This window comes from Vipera berus, assembly GCF_964194415.1.
Source record: "Vipera berus genome assembly, chromosome: 1".
NCBI lineage: Eukaryota > Metazoa > Chordata > Lepidosauria > Squamata > Viperidae > Vipera > Vipera berus.
Genome location: NC_138202.1, coordinates 190,239,996 through 190,256,106, shown reverse-complemented (window position 1 = coordinate 190,256,106; position 16,111 = coordinate 190,239,996). Strand labels below are relative to the sequence as shown.

At 38.7% G+C, this 16,111-nt stretch overlaps 1 protein-coding gene across 1 annotated transcript in view; it reads left to right on the top strand.

The window, feature by feature from the left end:
* The window catches only part of SUCLA2 (succinate-CoA ligase ADP-forming subunit beta), a 29,866-nt gene extending 14,282 nt beyond the window's left edge, over positions 1-15,584 (top strand). Inside the window, exons 2-11 of the mRNA XM_081312662.1 lie at positions 3,055-3,232; positions 4,445-4,544; positions 4,896-5,058; positions 6,479-6,607; positions 7,284-7,422; positions 9,020-9,181; positions 9,293-9,435; positions 10,505-10,625; positions 13,403-13,491; positions 14,785-15,584. Coding sequence (XP_081168788.1) covers positions 3,055-3,232; positions 4,445-4,544; positions 4,896-5,058; positions 6,479-6,607; positions 7,284-7,422; positions 9,020-9,181; positions 9,293-9,435; positions 10,505-10,625; positions 13,403-13,491; positions 14,785-14,859 — 1,299 coding nt within the window. The 3' untranslated portion in view covers positions 14,860-15,584. The remainder of the gene's footprint in view (positions 1-3,054; positions 3,233-4,444; positions 4,545-4,895; positions 5,059-6,478; positions 6,608-7,283; positions 7,423-9,019; positions 9,182-9,292; positions 9,436-10,504; positions 10,626-13,402; positions 13,492-14,784) is intronic.
* Positions 15,585-16,111: the final 527 nt, after the last annotated feature.

Below are 16,111 nucleotides of genomic sequence, written 5' to 3'. Positions count from 1 at the left end.
TGAGACCAAACAGGCTGCTGCCAAGAGGATTTCGGCTTCTCTTGAGATTTGCTCCATCCATTTAATGACCTGGGAGATTGTTTAACAATTGCAGCTAGGAGTACAAGGATTGCAGTCACTGAGCAAAGCAGTCAATGAGTGTCTCATTAATGACCACTCAAGGACCAAGATTTCATTCCCAATTGTGGCCATAAGGATCACCTATAATGGTATTCCAAATTAGTGATACTGTCAACGCTGTGACAATGGATGTCGTCGCTCTGACAACTGAGAACCAGCAGCCATTTTTACTTTCGCTTTTAATGTGCCTTTCTATTCTTATAGAGCTCAGATGTAGAAGGGGGGATGGAGTAAATGCCTGAGGATTTAGCTAGCCATAACAATGTAGAAATGTGGAAACTCAAGGACGTGTTCTGACAAGGTTTTGGCAATTGGGGAATGTGATTTATGACAACTCTTGTGGGGTGGGAATTGCAATTTGTTACTTTGTATCTGGGGGGGAGGGAATCTCATTCTTGGGTTCAACTATGTAAGTGCCGATAGTTGTTTCCTAAATAAAATGTTCTTTAAGGAAGAATTCTTGCCTTGAAGTTCTTTTACTGATTTCATCTATCACAACCATGACAGATACAGTTTATCAGTGGATATTGCAGTGAGGCAGGTAGTTAATGTAATCAAGCTGTGTTTTGGCTAATGTCTTAAAGTGATGGACCACAGTAACACAGCAGGTTCTCAGGAAGGAAAGGGTACTTTCCAGGGAAGGGGAATAAAACAAGAGATGGCACAGTCCCAAGCTGGATCATGAGAAGAGGAAAAAATTTAGGATAGCCACTTCCTAGAATCTTCTATGCTTTAATGCTGACAAGATTCTGTCTATATGGTGTGAGAAAATACACAACTGAATTTTGTCCAGATTGTATTACATCATTCTTGGGCTAGGACTGATACTTACCTATTAAATATTTTACCTTTTAATACTTCTAGAAATGGTCCTACTCTGGATGTTCAATAGGAGTTAAGTTTCTTTTAGTCTTAACTTTCCAGTTTGGGGAATCTCTGACATTAAGAAAGTCATCTCAATCTTGGCTGCCCGATGTTCAGTAAGTTCTTATACAGTATTTTGTCACTTTGCTATCTTAGCTGGGCATCCTAGGAAATTAACTCAATATCTAGTAGATGTTTCAAATGTTTCTGTAAGCTTTTTAATATTTTGTCAGCAAACTGCCAGAGATAAATAGCATGTGAATAAAATTGAATTAAATCTGATTTATCTGGGGACAGCTAGAATAGTTTTGTAAAAAAAACATCCAGTTAGATTTTAGGGGATCTTAGAAATGCTTATAATTACCTAATCAGTAATTATGTCAGTGCTCTGGTTGATCAGAGAAATAGGGACCGATGTTACTGCAGTTAACATAGCTACTACTCTTTGGTGCATGTCAGTGTACTTAAAGATGCTCCTGTGGTATAGAAACAACTGTCTGAGCTAAAGCACCCTGCTAAGTAGCTAAAAGCAAACCTGATTCAAATCCAATGAAATACAATGTAAAGCCAATTTAAAATGCTGTGGCAATATCCATTGCAAAAACAAATTTCTTTCTGCATGTGTTATGACCTGAAATCACAGACTATCGCATTGTTTTGAGTTATGAGAGGTTTGACTTCTAGGCCTACCTATTAACATTCCCTCTGAGGCTTGTTAAAAGGAAGGCTGACTCATCAAGAAGTTTTGTTTGTCCTGTTTTATTTATCCAACTGTTTTCAAAGACTTGTTTTCAAAGACCTATTTTCAACTGTAAATTTACTATATCCTGAAGTGATTAAGAAAGTGAAGGCTAGTTGAACTTACTGCACCTTGAGAGTTAAGCAAGTTCTTTTTCCTTTGACACCCCCCCATGCTCTACTCACAAGAAAACCACAAGACTTTCATCCCAAAGTCTACTCAAGAGGAGCAGCTGTCTAGGACACGTGGGCAATCTCATTCTCTCCATTATGTGAAAAAACCTTTGCCCACCAGAAATCAACACTAGACACCATTCACTATTGCTACAACATCCCCACTACTTCAGAGGTGTCCGGTACATCATAGAACCTCACCCCAAAGCTTCATTTTAAAGCTTTTAGGATCTTTTAATCAGATGATTGATGCATTTCAAAAGGAACATCTGGAAAGGGAAATATTTTGTCTCGTGAAAATGTCTTGTAACTACCTTTTCAATAAGTTGGAAAAGTTATATTACATCAAAGTAATTAGAATTACTATGTGTATGTGCATTATGTATACATACATATGTCTATACACAGATTCTTAACAAACAGCACTGAAATATATGGAAAAGAAAAAAGGCATACATACAGTTCCAACAAGCGGGCCTGGACTGACTATGGTTTTAAATTAGACTTTTATTGGGCTAAATTGTCATTAATTTATTACATCCATTGTTTAATTCTTTTTTTAAATTTTGTATTTTATGTTTTTTAATTTTTTTATTGTTGTGAGCCGCCCTGAGTCCTTGGGGAGAAGGGCAGCATATAAATTTAATAAATCTCAATCTCGTCTACAAAAACCATAAAGTACAAGCAAATTTAATCATATTGCCTCTTTCAGCCTTTCTCAAAAAACCTCCTTAATTCATATATTGATAGTTCATACGTATCTGCAGTCCATTTCATCCAGTAGATTCAATATACACAATTTATGTATAAAGAAAATATAGAACTATAGGAAATGGTAAAAGGCATTGTGAAAACTGGAACAGAAAAAAAATCTTCAAATTTCAAATGCCAAAAGATCAAAGTCCAAAAACATTTAATCACATGATAGTTTGTAATCATAGATTGTTTATACGGGGCTTCAGTATCGGAAATGTTATATTTGGGGAAACAGAGCTTCCATCTCAGCCTATGAATTTCTATGAACCAGAGGTTTTTGGTCCAGTTGGTAGTTATACACTATACTTCTGCAAAGGCCAGGCTGCTTAGTTAAAAGAATAATGCTAAAGGATTAATTAAAAATTTTGTCCAGTTGTGAAAGCTGTGTTCTAATTTCCACAGGTCCTAGGTGGAAATCCAGTTTTATTTAATAGACGTGTATTTCAAGTTCAACAACGAAGGAACTTATCACTACACGAATACTTGAGTATGGAATTACTGAAAGATGCTGGCATTTCTGTTCCATATGGATTGGTTGCACAGACACCAGAGGAAGCTTACAACATTGCAAAAAAAATAGGTAAATGACCAAAGGGAATATGTACAGTAAAATTTATAGGTTGATGCAGTAACCTGTTTTCATTCTTCAAATGAGATTTCGGGCATTTTAAACATATGTGTTTATTTTAGCCCCCACTCCAGTGTCTATCCATATGAACTATTACACTGGAAACAAATGCTTAGCTATTATAGTAGATGTTGGGAAGATGTTGTAAATTTCAATAGTTCTTCAGGCTGGAATTAATTGGTATTAACAGGTAAATGCTACTAATTTTTTATATTTTATCCTGTATTATCTAACACCTAATTTATTATCTAATCACCTAATTAAAATTATTAAATCACCTAAAATTAAAAATATTAATTAAAATTAAAAATTAACACCCAATTAAAAAACTCCATTAAAAAGTAGTGCAGCTTTATGATAGCAGCTGTTTCTTCATAATAACCTTTATGATTTAGCTTCTTTACAGTTCAAGTGTTGGTGGTGGCTGTTAATTATTAAATTTTTATCCCACCTTTGTATATATAACTCAAGGCATACCCAATACTTCTTCTGCTGTTTTCCCCACAGCATCAATCTTGTGAAGTGGTGAGTTGGTTTGAAAGAGAGTGAATAAAAGTTTAGTTTGATTCATTCAGGTTTAGGGATTTTATTTTGCTACATTTCATGATTAAGCATACTGAGACAAATGTGAACCCTAATTACTTTTTAATTGGAAATGATGTCAAAAGGAAAGTCACCAAAATTTTTGTTAACACTGTTTTTCTTCCAAAAGTGCTAAAATATTCTTGATTTTTAATGCTCAAACATCCTATGACCTCAAGCTGCTGCATTGAGCTTATCTAGAACTGAAATGTTTGGTCTCAGCTGACTGCTTACAGAAGCATTTGTGATATTAATCTCCTTTCACTGACAGCTGTCCTAGTGCACTTCTGACCTGTTTTAGTTAAAAAAACAAACAGCAAAGCTACATCTTGAGAAACAAGTTCATAATCTTATTGGAATCTTTCTTGAACGGTGTATTTTTTTGGCTTGACATCAAGGATATTTTATAATAATAAAAAGTTGATTTCATTTTTTTTCTTCACTATGTAGAGGAGAGTTTCTGTCTGCATTATTTTATCACTGATTTTCAAAGCTAGATGCACAATTGCTATAGATTAAAAGATAACGTGATTTTTAATATTTAAATTAAGATAATTCTTGCCTTATCCCTTTTTATTCTAGGTACAAAGGATCTGGTTGTAAAGGCACAGGTTTTGGCAGGTGGCAGGGGAAAAGGAACATTTGAAGGTGGCCTTAAAGGAGGAGTGAAAATAGTTTTTTCGTAAGTTAAACCAGTAGATGACTGCTATTTTAGATCTTACAAATCTACTACATTTAGACATTTGCTTGAATTATTTCAATATCAGAATTCTAATCATGTTGGTTATTTGAAAAATTGACTGTAAGAAGAGCAATGCTGGATATGACCTATGTACATAGTTCTCAGTTGGAATCAAGTGCCCAGATAATGTCTGTGGGATTGTTTACAGAGAGAACCTGAGCAAAACTTTCCACTTACTGGTTTTAAGAGATTCTCTGAATCTAGTGATTAAAGTTTACATCTAGAATGTGGTTTCCAAAAATACAGTATTTTTATTTTCCTCTATCTTTAACACTTGATTTCTTTTTTTAGTCCAGAAGAAGCAAAAGAGGTATCTTCAAAAATGATTGGAAAAAAGTTGTATACCAAACAAACAGGAGAAAAGGGCAGGATATGCAATCAAGTATTTATTTGTGAACGCAGATATCCCAGGAGAGAGTACTATTTTGCCATAACCATGGAACGGTCATTTCAGGCAAGTGTATCTACCGAGTACAGACACCTCCTCCTCAGTTACTCTGTGAAAATATTTTGCTACATAAAAATATTATTCCATAATCAATCATATAATTTCCCATTTTCTTTAATATATTTTTATCTTATAGAATTAAATGTAATAATATAAAAATGATATCTTGCTTGCCACTTTTGGGTCCTGGCTTACAAAGAATTTGAGGGCTGGCTAGATATTTGGAAGGGACGCGGTGGCTCAGTGGGTTAGGACGCTGAGCCTGTCGATCAGAAGGTCAGCAGTTTGGCGGGTCGAATCCCGAGTGCCGCATAACAGAGTGAACGCCTGTTACTAGTCCCAGCTTCTGCCAACCTAGCAGTTCGAAAGCACGTAAAAATGCAAGTAGAAAAATAGGGATCACTACGGTGGGAAGGTAACAGCATTCCATGCACCTTTGGAGTCTAGTCATGCCGGCCACATGACCATGGAGACGTCCTCGGACAAGCACTGGCTCTTTGGCTTTGAAACGGAGATGAGCACCGGCCCCTAGAGTCGGAAACGACTAGCACACATGTGCGGGGGAACCTTTACCTTTACCTTTAGATATTTGGAAGTATGTGGGTAGAAAGTATTTGTCCTCTGGATCAAAACAGTTTTGTTTAAAATGAAAAGTATTAAAGCTGCTCGGAATTTTTGCCTGTATGTACTGTGCTACAAGTTGATATCAGACTGTTATTGTCTTTGACAGTCTGCTTATATAAAAAATCCATAAAAGTTGCATTTTTTTCCACAGAATTTCTACTGCAGAGTTTTTGATGTAAGAACAAAGAAGGCTGGGATAGTTTTCAGAATTTAAAATTATGTGGCTATCACATGTTAATAAACTTACATTGATTTGTCTTCCACTCAGTCACAAGCATTTACCCTTAATAGTTACCATTAATATATAGCTCTATTTTCTGGAAGCCTATTAAAAAGCCTTTGTTCTAACCAGAGGCTAAATAGAGTATGAATGCGGTTTCTGGTTTTAAACAGTATTAATATAGTACTAGGGATGCGGTGGCTCAGTGGGTTAGGACGCTGAGCTTGTCGATCAGAAGGTCGGCAGTTTGGCGGGTCGAATCCTGAGTGCCGCGTAACAGAGTGAGCGCCTGTTACTCGTCCCATCTTCTGCCAACCTAGCAGTTCGAAAGCACGTAAAAATGCAAGTAGAAAAATAGGGACCACTACGGTGGGAAGGTAACAGCGTTCTGTGCGCCTTTGGCGTCTAGTCATGCCGGCCACATGACCACGGAGACGTCCTCGGACAAGCGCTGGCTCTTCGGCTTTGAAACGGAGATGAGCACCGGCCCCTAGAGTCGGAAACGACTAGCACACATGTGCGGGGGAACCTTTACCTTTACCTAATATAGTACTAATTTGCTAAAACATTTCCTCTTTTCAGGGGCCTGTTCTCATTGGTAGTTCTCAGGGAGGTGTCAATATTGAAGATGTGGCTGCTGAGAATCCTGATGCAATTGCAAAGGAACCAGTTGACATTGTAGAAGGCATCAAAAAAGAACAAGCCATCAAGGTAATGAAATGTCCCTTTTTGCTCAATGGCATCACATGTATAACATAAGTGGTGCAACCTGTTGAACTGATAAAAATGTATTGGATGGATGCCCACGGAAATGTTCTAACATGGGAAGGAAGCTGCAGTATAGATTATTGTAATTTGTCCTTAAATAGACTATGTTGAAACAATGTATGGCCTATTTTCTTTTGCATGTGGGTTTTGTTGCATAACATCCTGTTCTTTGACAGAAATGCAGTATGGGAATTTCAAGAATATATGAAATGTTTTTAGTGCCATCATCTTTCAATAAGAATCAGGTCTTCGGTCCATCTACCTTAATGTTGTCTATATTAATTAGAAGTTGCATCACTGTCATAATTCACAAGGAGTTCTCTTCCCCCCCCCAAGAGGAATGACTGGATGTTCACTGAGGATCACAGCATAAATTCACGGAAGGAAAGGCTTCATGTTTTATGTGTGAATGTATTGCTTTCATCAGGGTTTTTCCAAAATTTTTGAAATGTAACAGGAATTTTTGCAATATGGCTCATCTGTGGGAAGAGCAGAGGGCCCCTCACTGCAGATAACACTTATTGTTGAGTGTCCCAGATGTATGCTATGCATATTTATTTGTAATATAAAATAATGCAGTAGTTGGTTCCTTACTTTCTTCCCCTTTTTTCTTTTTTAGCTAGCCCAGAAAATGGGATTTCCTGCTAATTTGGTAGATGAAGCAGCTGAAAATATGATTAAGATATATAACCTCTTCATTAAATTTGATGCCACTATGGTAGAAATAAATCCAATGATTGAAGATTCAACAGGGATTGGTAAAGTACTTTCTCATGGACTTCTTTGATATGGTAACATTTAAAAGTCTTAAGTTTCGGTATTTAAGTTCCAGTTTCACTAAAAAGGAAATTATGAACAATAAAGCTTACTTGGGATATCCTGGTATGTCCAAAATTGCTACTCAATTTTCACAATGTTACTCTTATAAAATGCTGCATATCATTAGTATTCTAGAATGTGTTGAGACCAGTTTACTGCAGCTGCGGTTAAGTATAAGACACGGCTTAGCATTATACAGGGCTCAATCTATGGTTTCTTCAGCAAACTATTCCACATTTTTAAAAAGTGTTCATCACAAGCATGGAATCTTTAAAAAGCATAGAATCCTTAAAAGCAAATCATATCAAATTAATGCTGCCTCCTTTTCTTTGTACATCATAGGAGTCCTATGGTACAATATATTTTGATTTTGGCAAAGTTGTTAATATTCTTTTTAACAAATTAGTAAAATATAGAGAACAATTTTATGGAGATATTTATTTGTGGTAATTGTTTGATGGACTGTATTTGCACTGAATGCTCCTCAGTGAGTCTGATCTATTTGGAAGAAGTGACAAATGAGATGCAACATAGTGTTTACTAACTTTATATGAGTTTTGGATAAAGAAACATAGAAAATGCAGCACAATAAGGATGGTGGATGCATAAAATGCAAAAAGATTCTAGAGTTGTAGACCAAAGCTAAATACAGATCAGTTTTGTTATAAGCATTATACAACAGCTAAACTGCAAGAAACATAGTGTCCACAAGGGATAATAGTCACTTTATCACTTTATTCTACTTTGGTCAGAGCTCACCTGGAATTCTGTGTTCAGTTGTAAGCACTGCAGGTTAAGAAGGGTGTTGTGGGACTAGAGCCAGTGGGTTTAGTCAATCACTCCAAAAGGATTTAGATAAACTTCTTATAATTAGTAAGCATCTGAACACCAAAGGTTGCTGACCTGCAATGATCCCTCGCCTTATTCCATGTTTATTAAAATGGTCATGAGTTTAATGTCCTCTAGAGGTGCCCTGGTTCCCCACTCTTATCACTGGACTAAACCTTAGGAAAATACCGTGATGATACAGGCTATTTGTTGATGAAACAGACTGCCTCCGAAAGGGTCGGATTCTAGATCTACATACATTTGAATTCAAGCATTGATGGCTATCTCCTAGTGTTGTTCTAGTAGAAGAATTTACTGAGTTGATGCCCTTCTAATTCCCTGATTCTTTGAATTCAATCATTTAGAAGTTAGCCTACTTGGGTCTCAGAGTATTAAGGGATAGAAAAGGAGGAGGGTGGCAGGAATCTTGCCACAATCTTGCCCGGTTTTTTTTTTTAAAAAAAAAGGTTAAAAACAAGCACAAAAACTCAGGAGAACAGGTACTCGCAGTGCGGAAGGCAGACATGTTGTTACACTGACTCATTAGATCACAAAGAATGTAGTTTTCTGTCATTTTGCAGAACTGCATTTAAGTGAAGGGAAAATGGTAGTGTGACATCACCACCTAACTTCCAGAACATATTTTTCTAGGAGAAGTTTTAAGTTTTAGTGCTAAGGGATCTAAACAAAATTTGTTTGTCTTCCAAGTGATGTGTATGGACGCAAAGATAAATTTTGATAGCAATTCGGCTTATCGTCAGCAGAAAATCTTCGACCTGCAGGACTGGACCCAGGAAGATCAGAGAGACAGGGATGCAGCAAAAGCAGATCTCAATTACATAGGATTAGACGGAAACATTGGATGCCTGGGTATGTTTTGCTCATCCAATATTGGAAGCTCAAAACAAGAGTGCTTTGGATAGTTGTGATTCTTTTTTGTCCTCACCCTTTGTCTTTCTACCCACCCCACGTTCACTCAAGTGAACGGAGCTGGTCTGGCAATGGCTACAATGGATATAATTAAACTTCATGGAGGCACTCCAGCAAATTTTCTTGATGTTGGAGGTGGTGCTACAGTGCAACAAGTAACTGAGGCCTTTAAACTTATAACTTCAGATAAAAAGGTATGAATAGAATCTTTGATTTATTTCATTGTTTTCTAAAAAAAACCCTCTTTCTGAGCTGAAGGACCCAAATGCTAGTGTATCGTAAATAAGGAGCTTTTTCTGTCAGAGTATCTATTGAATATTTATAGATAACACAATCTCACATACTATATTCTCATATTCAGAAACAAGTCTCAAAAAGCTTTCAGTATGCTGTCTACTAAAAAGTGCGCACAGGCTTACAGTCTTGCACAAAAAAATCGTATTGCTGTTTATTAATTGTTAAAAGTTTAATTTGAATATTTGTAAGACATTCACTATTTTCACTTGTGCATGATATCCTCTCTGTGAGGAAGCCAGTTTTGAAATTCTTTTATGTCCTTGTTTTGCCAAGGCCTTTAGCTAAATGCAGATAAATTTCTTTTATCTATAAATTTATGTATAATGGCAAAATATAAAGGCAAAATGTATACATCTGGCTCCCTGGCAGCTTCCCATTCAATAACTGACTAAAGCTAGTTCTGCTTAGCTTTCATTAATTTGTTGTAGCCTTTACTATCTGCTTTTTCTAAACCTAAATAGATGCCAATACTTCCATATCATGTACTATATACTACTAAAACTCTTGATCCCGTAACCTTTAACTGTAACAGTGAGAACAATCAACCAGTGGAACAGCTTGCCTTGAGAAGTTGTGGGTGCTTCATCCCTGGAGGCTTTTAAAAAGAGACTTTCATGTATAATTGTAACATTTACTCTCTGTTAGAATAAAAGACATCAATTACCTCCTCCCCAATTTTCCTAAGTCTGGATAGTCATCTTGCTTTAAGGAGGAGAAATCCAAATAAATAACAATTTTTAAAAAGCAGCAAGTTGAATCTTTTAAGTCTTGCTCCATTATATAGAAATCAACCCATTCCTACCAGTGTGAAAGATAGATGTGTGAATATTATACCGAGAGTAATTTAGTTCATGTTCCAAAAATTGATTAAAACAAATTGTTTTCATGTAAATTGGAAAAGCTTAAAGAATATCTACTTTTAATAGTGCTTCAGCTTATGATGATATGTATTACTTATTTACATAGGTTCAGGCTATTCTAGTAAATATTTTTGGTGGCATTATGCGGTGTGATGTGATTGCCCAAGGCATAATTATGGCAGTAAAAGATTTGGATCTAAAAATACCTATTGTTGTACGGTTACAAGGTAAGCATTCCAAATATGGTTGAATTAAAAACTGTTGAGTGACCTCTTTGCTTTTTTCATCCATCCATTGACAGTAAAAAAACAAACCCAAAAATCTTAAATATATTGAAATAATAACATTCATAAGTTAAAAAGCAATATGTATCTGGAGCAATTGCCTTAGCTCTTTATTACATGCAGTATTACACTGTGTCATCCACACACCCCCAATATCCTTGCTTTGAAAAGAGCAGTTATCAAGTGAGATCTGGTTATGCTTACGAGCAGTATTTCTCAGATAACTTTAATGTATGTCCCTGGGTTGGATGGGCACACTTAGTTCTAGTATTGAACTGAGAACAGTTGAAAATTCTGTTGGGAATGTTCCACTCTTCATGCTTGAGCCTGTTTCTGCTTATAGGCAGGTACAAGCTTTGTGCTCAGTCAAGCTGTTGATTATTGGTCTGTACCTAAAAGTCAGGCTGGAATGATAATAAAGCTGTTTAATTCAGAAAAGCATTCTTGACAGAGGCTTGATATTATAGTCAACTCCTAGAGCCTTGCAGGTCCAGCCGATCTGAATCCAACCGATTGCGACTAAGAACCCATATTAGGTCTTATCTCGCTGCGATGAGGGTGGCAAGGTCTAATTACTTCGCTACCCTTATCGCGTCCGCAGATAATCGCCCGGCCGCCCTGTTTAGGGTGACCCGCTCCCTCCATAATCAGGAGGTGAGTGAGGAACCCTTGCAGGGGCGTGCCGAGGAGTTTAGTCAACATCTGTCGGACAAAATCGCTCGGATTCGGACCGGTTTGGACTCCGACTGGGTAGAGTCGGACGATCAGGACACGGGTGGTCTTGTCAATGTTATCTGGGAGGAGTTCGATCCTGTAACTCCGGAGGAAGTAGACAGGATTATGGGGAGGCTGAGCTACACCACATGTTTATTGGACCCGTGCCCTTCCTGGCTGGTTCATGCAGCCCGGGAGGGGACACGAGGCTGGTTCCAGGCGGTTATATCTGCCTCTTTGAGTGAGGGTAGTTTCCCCGCCACCTTGAAAGAGGCGGTGGTGAGACCTCTCCTCAAGAAGCCTGCCTTGGACCCAGCTGTGTTAAATAACTTTCGTCCGGTCTCCAACCTTCGCTTTCTTGCGAAGGTTGTTGAGAGTGTGGTGGCGCATCAGCTCCCTCTGGTTCTGGATGAAGCGGATTATCTAGACCCGTACCAATCGGGTTTCAGGCCCGGGTACAGCACGGAGACGGCATTGGTCGCGCTGGTGAATGATCTCTGGAGGGCTCGGGACAGGGGATATTCCTCTGTCCTAGTCCTATTAGACCTCTCAGCGGCTTTCGATACCATCGACCATGGTATCCTGCTGCAGTGTCTCAGGGGATTGGGAGTGGGAGGCACGGTCCTTCAGTGGTTCTCCTATCTCCTGTCACGCTCGCAGTCGGTGTTGGCAGGGGGGCAGAGGTCGACCGCGAGGCCTCTCGTTTGTGGAGTCCATCAGGGGTCGGTCCTCTCGCCTCTCCTGTTCAACATCTACATGAAACTGCTGTGTGAGATCATTCGTGGTTTTGGAGTTGGGTACCATCAGTATGCTGATGATACCCAGCTTTTCATTTCGACCCCAAACCACCCCAGTGATGCCCTCGATGTGATGTCCCGCTGCTGGAGGCGGTTCGGGTCTGGATGGGGAGGAACAGGCTTCGACTCAACCCTGACAAGACTGAGTGGCTGTGCGTACCGGCATCTCGGGATATTCAAGATATCCCATCCCTCTCTATGGGGGGTGAGTTATTACCCCCCCGTAGATAGGGCTCGCAACTTGGGAGTCCTCCTAGATTCACAGCTTTCTTTAGAAGACCATATAGTAGCTGTGACTAGGGGGGCCTTCGCCCAGGTCCGCCTGGTGCGCCAGTTGCGGCCCTATCTAGACCGGGATGCCTTACGTACGGTCACTCATGCGCTCGTGACCTCTCGTCTGGACTACTGCAACGCTCTCTACATGGGGCTACCCTTGAAGACCACTCGGAGGCTCCAACTGGTACAGAATGCAGCCGCGAGAGTTGTGTTGGTAGTTTCCCGACACTCCCATGTTACACCTCTGCTCCGCGAGCTGCATTGGCTTCCAGTTGTCTTCCAGGAGAGATTCAAGGTGCTGGTAATGACCTACAAAGCCCTACATGGCATGGGTCCGGAATACCTTGGGGAGCACCTGCGGCCGGTGTCAACTTCCCTCCGCCCAGTACGCTCCCACAGAGAGGGCCTCCTCAGGGTGCCACCGCTCAAAGAATGTCGACTGGTGGCCCCCAGGGGGAGGGCGTTCTCTGTGGGCGTGCCGGATTTATGGAACCATCTTCCGGTCGAGCTCCGGATGGCGCCTGACCTCCGCTCCTTCCGGCGCGATCTCAAAACCTACCTTTTTGAACAAGCTGGCCTGGCCTGATGGGATGGGGTTGGGTTTTATAAATCTGTTTTAACTTTTTTAATGTGTACTAATTTATTGATGGGCATTGTTGTTTAATCGCTTTTAATTTTTGTATCTTGTTTTTTAATATGTATTGCCCTGTTCACCGCCCTGAGTCCTTCGGGAGAAGGGCGGTATACAAATTAAATTAATAAATAATAAATAAATAAATAATAAATCATGGGAAAAATCAGTGGGAAGGAAGGAATGGTGTGGCAGCTGGTCCAAAAAAAAAGAGAGAGAACATTCTGTGGTATGAATGATACATATTATTGAAATTGAGAGAAGTAATATTGTAATCCTGAAACAACCATATAATTGTGCAGGTACACGAGTTGATGATGCCAAAGTTTTAATAACAGACAGTCGTCTGAAAATACTTGCTTGTGATGACTTGGATGAAGCTGCTAAAATGGTAAGTGAAAAAGTTTCCATATATTTTTTAGCCACTAGTTCTTACCACAAGGTACTCTCAACAGTTGTTACATAGATTGTTAATAGGGGCATGTATAGGGACAAAAATGTATAGGGACAAAAAAGGGACGTGGTGGCTCAGTGGGTTAGGACGCTGAGCTTGTCCATCAGAAGGTCGGCAGTTTGGCGGGTCGAATCCCGAGTGCCGCGTAACAGAGTGAGCGCCTGTTACTCGTCCCAGCTTCTGCCAACCTAGCAGTTCGAAAGCACGTAAAAATGCAAGTAGAAAAATAGGGACCACTACGGTGGGAAGGTAACAGCATTCCGTGCGCCTTTGGCGTCTAGTCATGCCGGCCACATGACCACAGAAGACATCCTCGGACAAGCACTGGCTCTTCGGCTTTGAAACGGAGATGAGCACCGGCCCCTAGAGTCGGAAACGACTAGCACACATGTGCGGGGGAACCTTTACCTTTATAGGGACAAAATTTCATACACTTAAGAAATTTAGACTGTTGTAGAATTTGTATAAATGCATTCAAGCTTAGTTTGTATATATTTACTATTTAATCTTCTCAATTGTATAAAGCTCACTACATTAATTCTCTGTGCTGGAGCATCACTCTTGGGTTTCAGTGCCCTGATGACCTGTCACCAGTTACAGATTAGAACAGACATGTCAAAGTCACGACCTCACATGACGTCGTGCGACGTATTGGAACTTTTTCCCCATTGCCGGCAATGGGATGGGCACAGTTTTGGCGTGATGCGTCCAGCCCGTGGGCCGGCAGTTTGACACCCCTGGATTAGAACATCAAAATCTTTAGGTGTGTGTGTGTGTGTGTGTGTGTGTGTGTAGATGAGAAAGCCAGCCACATAATCATAACTTTCAATATCTGAAGATTAAAATCAGTTTGGATAAGGCAATGAAGAAATTATATTTGGGCAGAGAAGAAGAATAGATGGATGTTGAAAATGGCATCTCTGATTATAAGAAATACAACTTGAACTTAGATACAGATCCCATGACTACCTATACATCTCAGAAAACCCCAGGGAAGCCACTGGTCATCATATTGGCCTAACAGTTAACCTCTTTGATGGAGCTACTTTACTGAATCTGTTTAGGTACTCTCCTAAAAGGGGAATTTTATGGCTACCATTCAGTTTGCAATAACTTGAGTTTGATTGAAAAGTGGGCTTACAACTAATATAGGCTCACTAGTATTGCATGTAGGATAAAGTGTATTACCTCAACTTTTCCTGAAAATATTATCTCTGTTTTGTCTTCCAGGTTGTGAAACTTTCTGAAATAGTGACCCTAGCAAAACAAGCCCAAGTAGATGTTAAATTTCAGTTGCCAATTTAGTCCGGTATATAGTTACTATCCCTCATCCTTGTTTTTTTTCTTAAATGCTTTTCTTCTCCCCTCCCCAACGTTTATGTATGTCTGCATTTGATGTGTAGTAGTTTTAATGACCACATGCAGGTTTCACTTTTCTATTAATAGAATGTTTATTGTAAAAGAATGGCTTGATGCCTATTACTTAGTTACAGATCTTAGTTCCTTAAATTTCCAAATGCAGACAGCAGCTCTCAATATATCTGTTGTAAACAAAAACATACAAATTTGTTTTTTTCCAAATATCAGTTTGATGTGAATAGGTTTTTCCCTTTGCCTCTCTGATAATTAACCAAGTGATAAGACTGTTGAGAGTAGATATGAGCAGTTGCAATCGAACCATTCAACAGCTGTTGAGGAATAATTCAGGAAGCACAAGAATATTAGAATATTTTGATTGGCATATACAGATAATGCATACCTAGTGAATATATTTATATTCTGCAGTACACTGAATAAATGGAGCATCTCACTTATTATTTATGGACAGTGTATCTCTCCAGTTATTGTTTTCTGAAGCAACCATTCTTTGAACACAGTAACTTAACCACTACAGGAAATACTGTAACACGTAATACTTAATTTCTGGTACTTATTTAAAAGTATCATGGAGTTTTCTGTTTGTAAACAAAATTTATTTATCTTAGTGCTGAGTAGACATGATATAAAGTAATAAAGTTTTTAAAAGCTCAGTATTGTTCTTAATCTGATTTTTTTCCAGCATCCTTTCATTTAAACATTGCAATGAAATTTGCAAGCAGATAATTTATCCAACTATAATGGGATTAGAGCCTCAGTTCTCTGGACCTCCTTTCAGTTGACTTTGAATGCAACAGACAGAGTTTTACTTGGACTTCACCCCGAATAATAAAGTCCTTTGTAAAAGCAGCACAGACAATTGATGTAATTGATGACACTATAATTTTTACATCACTTCGATCAATATGTGTTATCTTTTATGAAAAAGATATAAACTTGTAATAATATCAACCACCTTTTCAAGAATAGCCGTGTTTTCTACAGCTCTCATTATCTTTGACATATTACAAATGTGTCTTTATGAGAAAGGAATGGAGGAGAAGGAAACATTTCTACAAATTTGTTCAAAATAAGACTATTAACCCTTATAAGTTTTTTTGTAAGAAAACAGTGGAATATGATAAATCATCTTTTGGGATGCCTATACCTTTTGATGTATGGGTATAGAAATATACATATG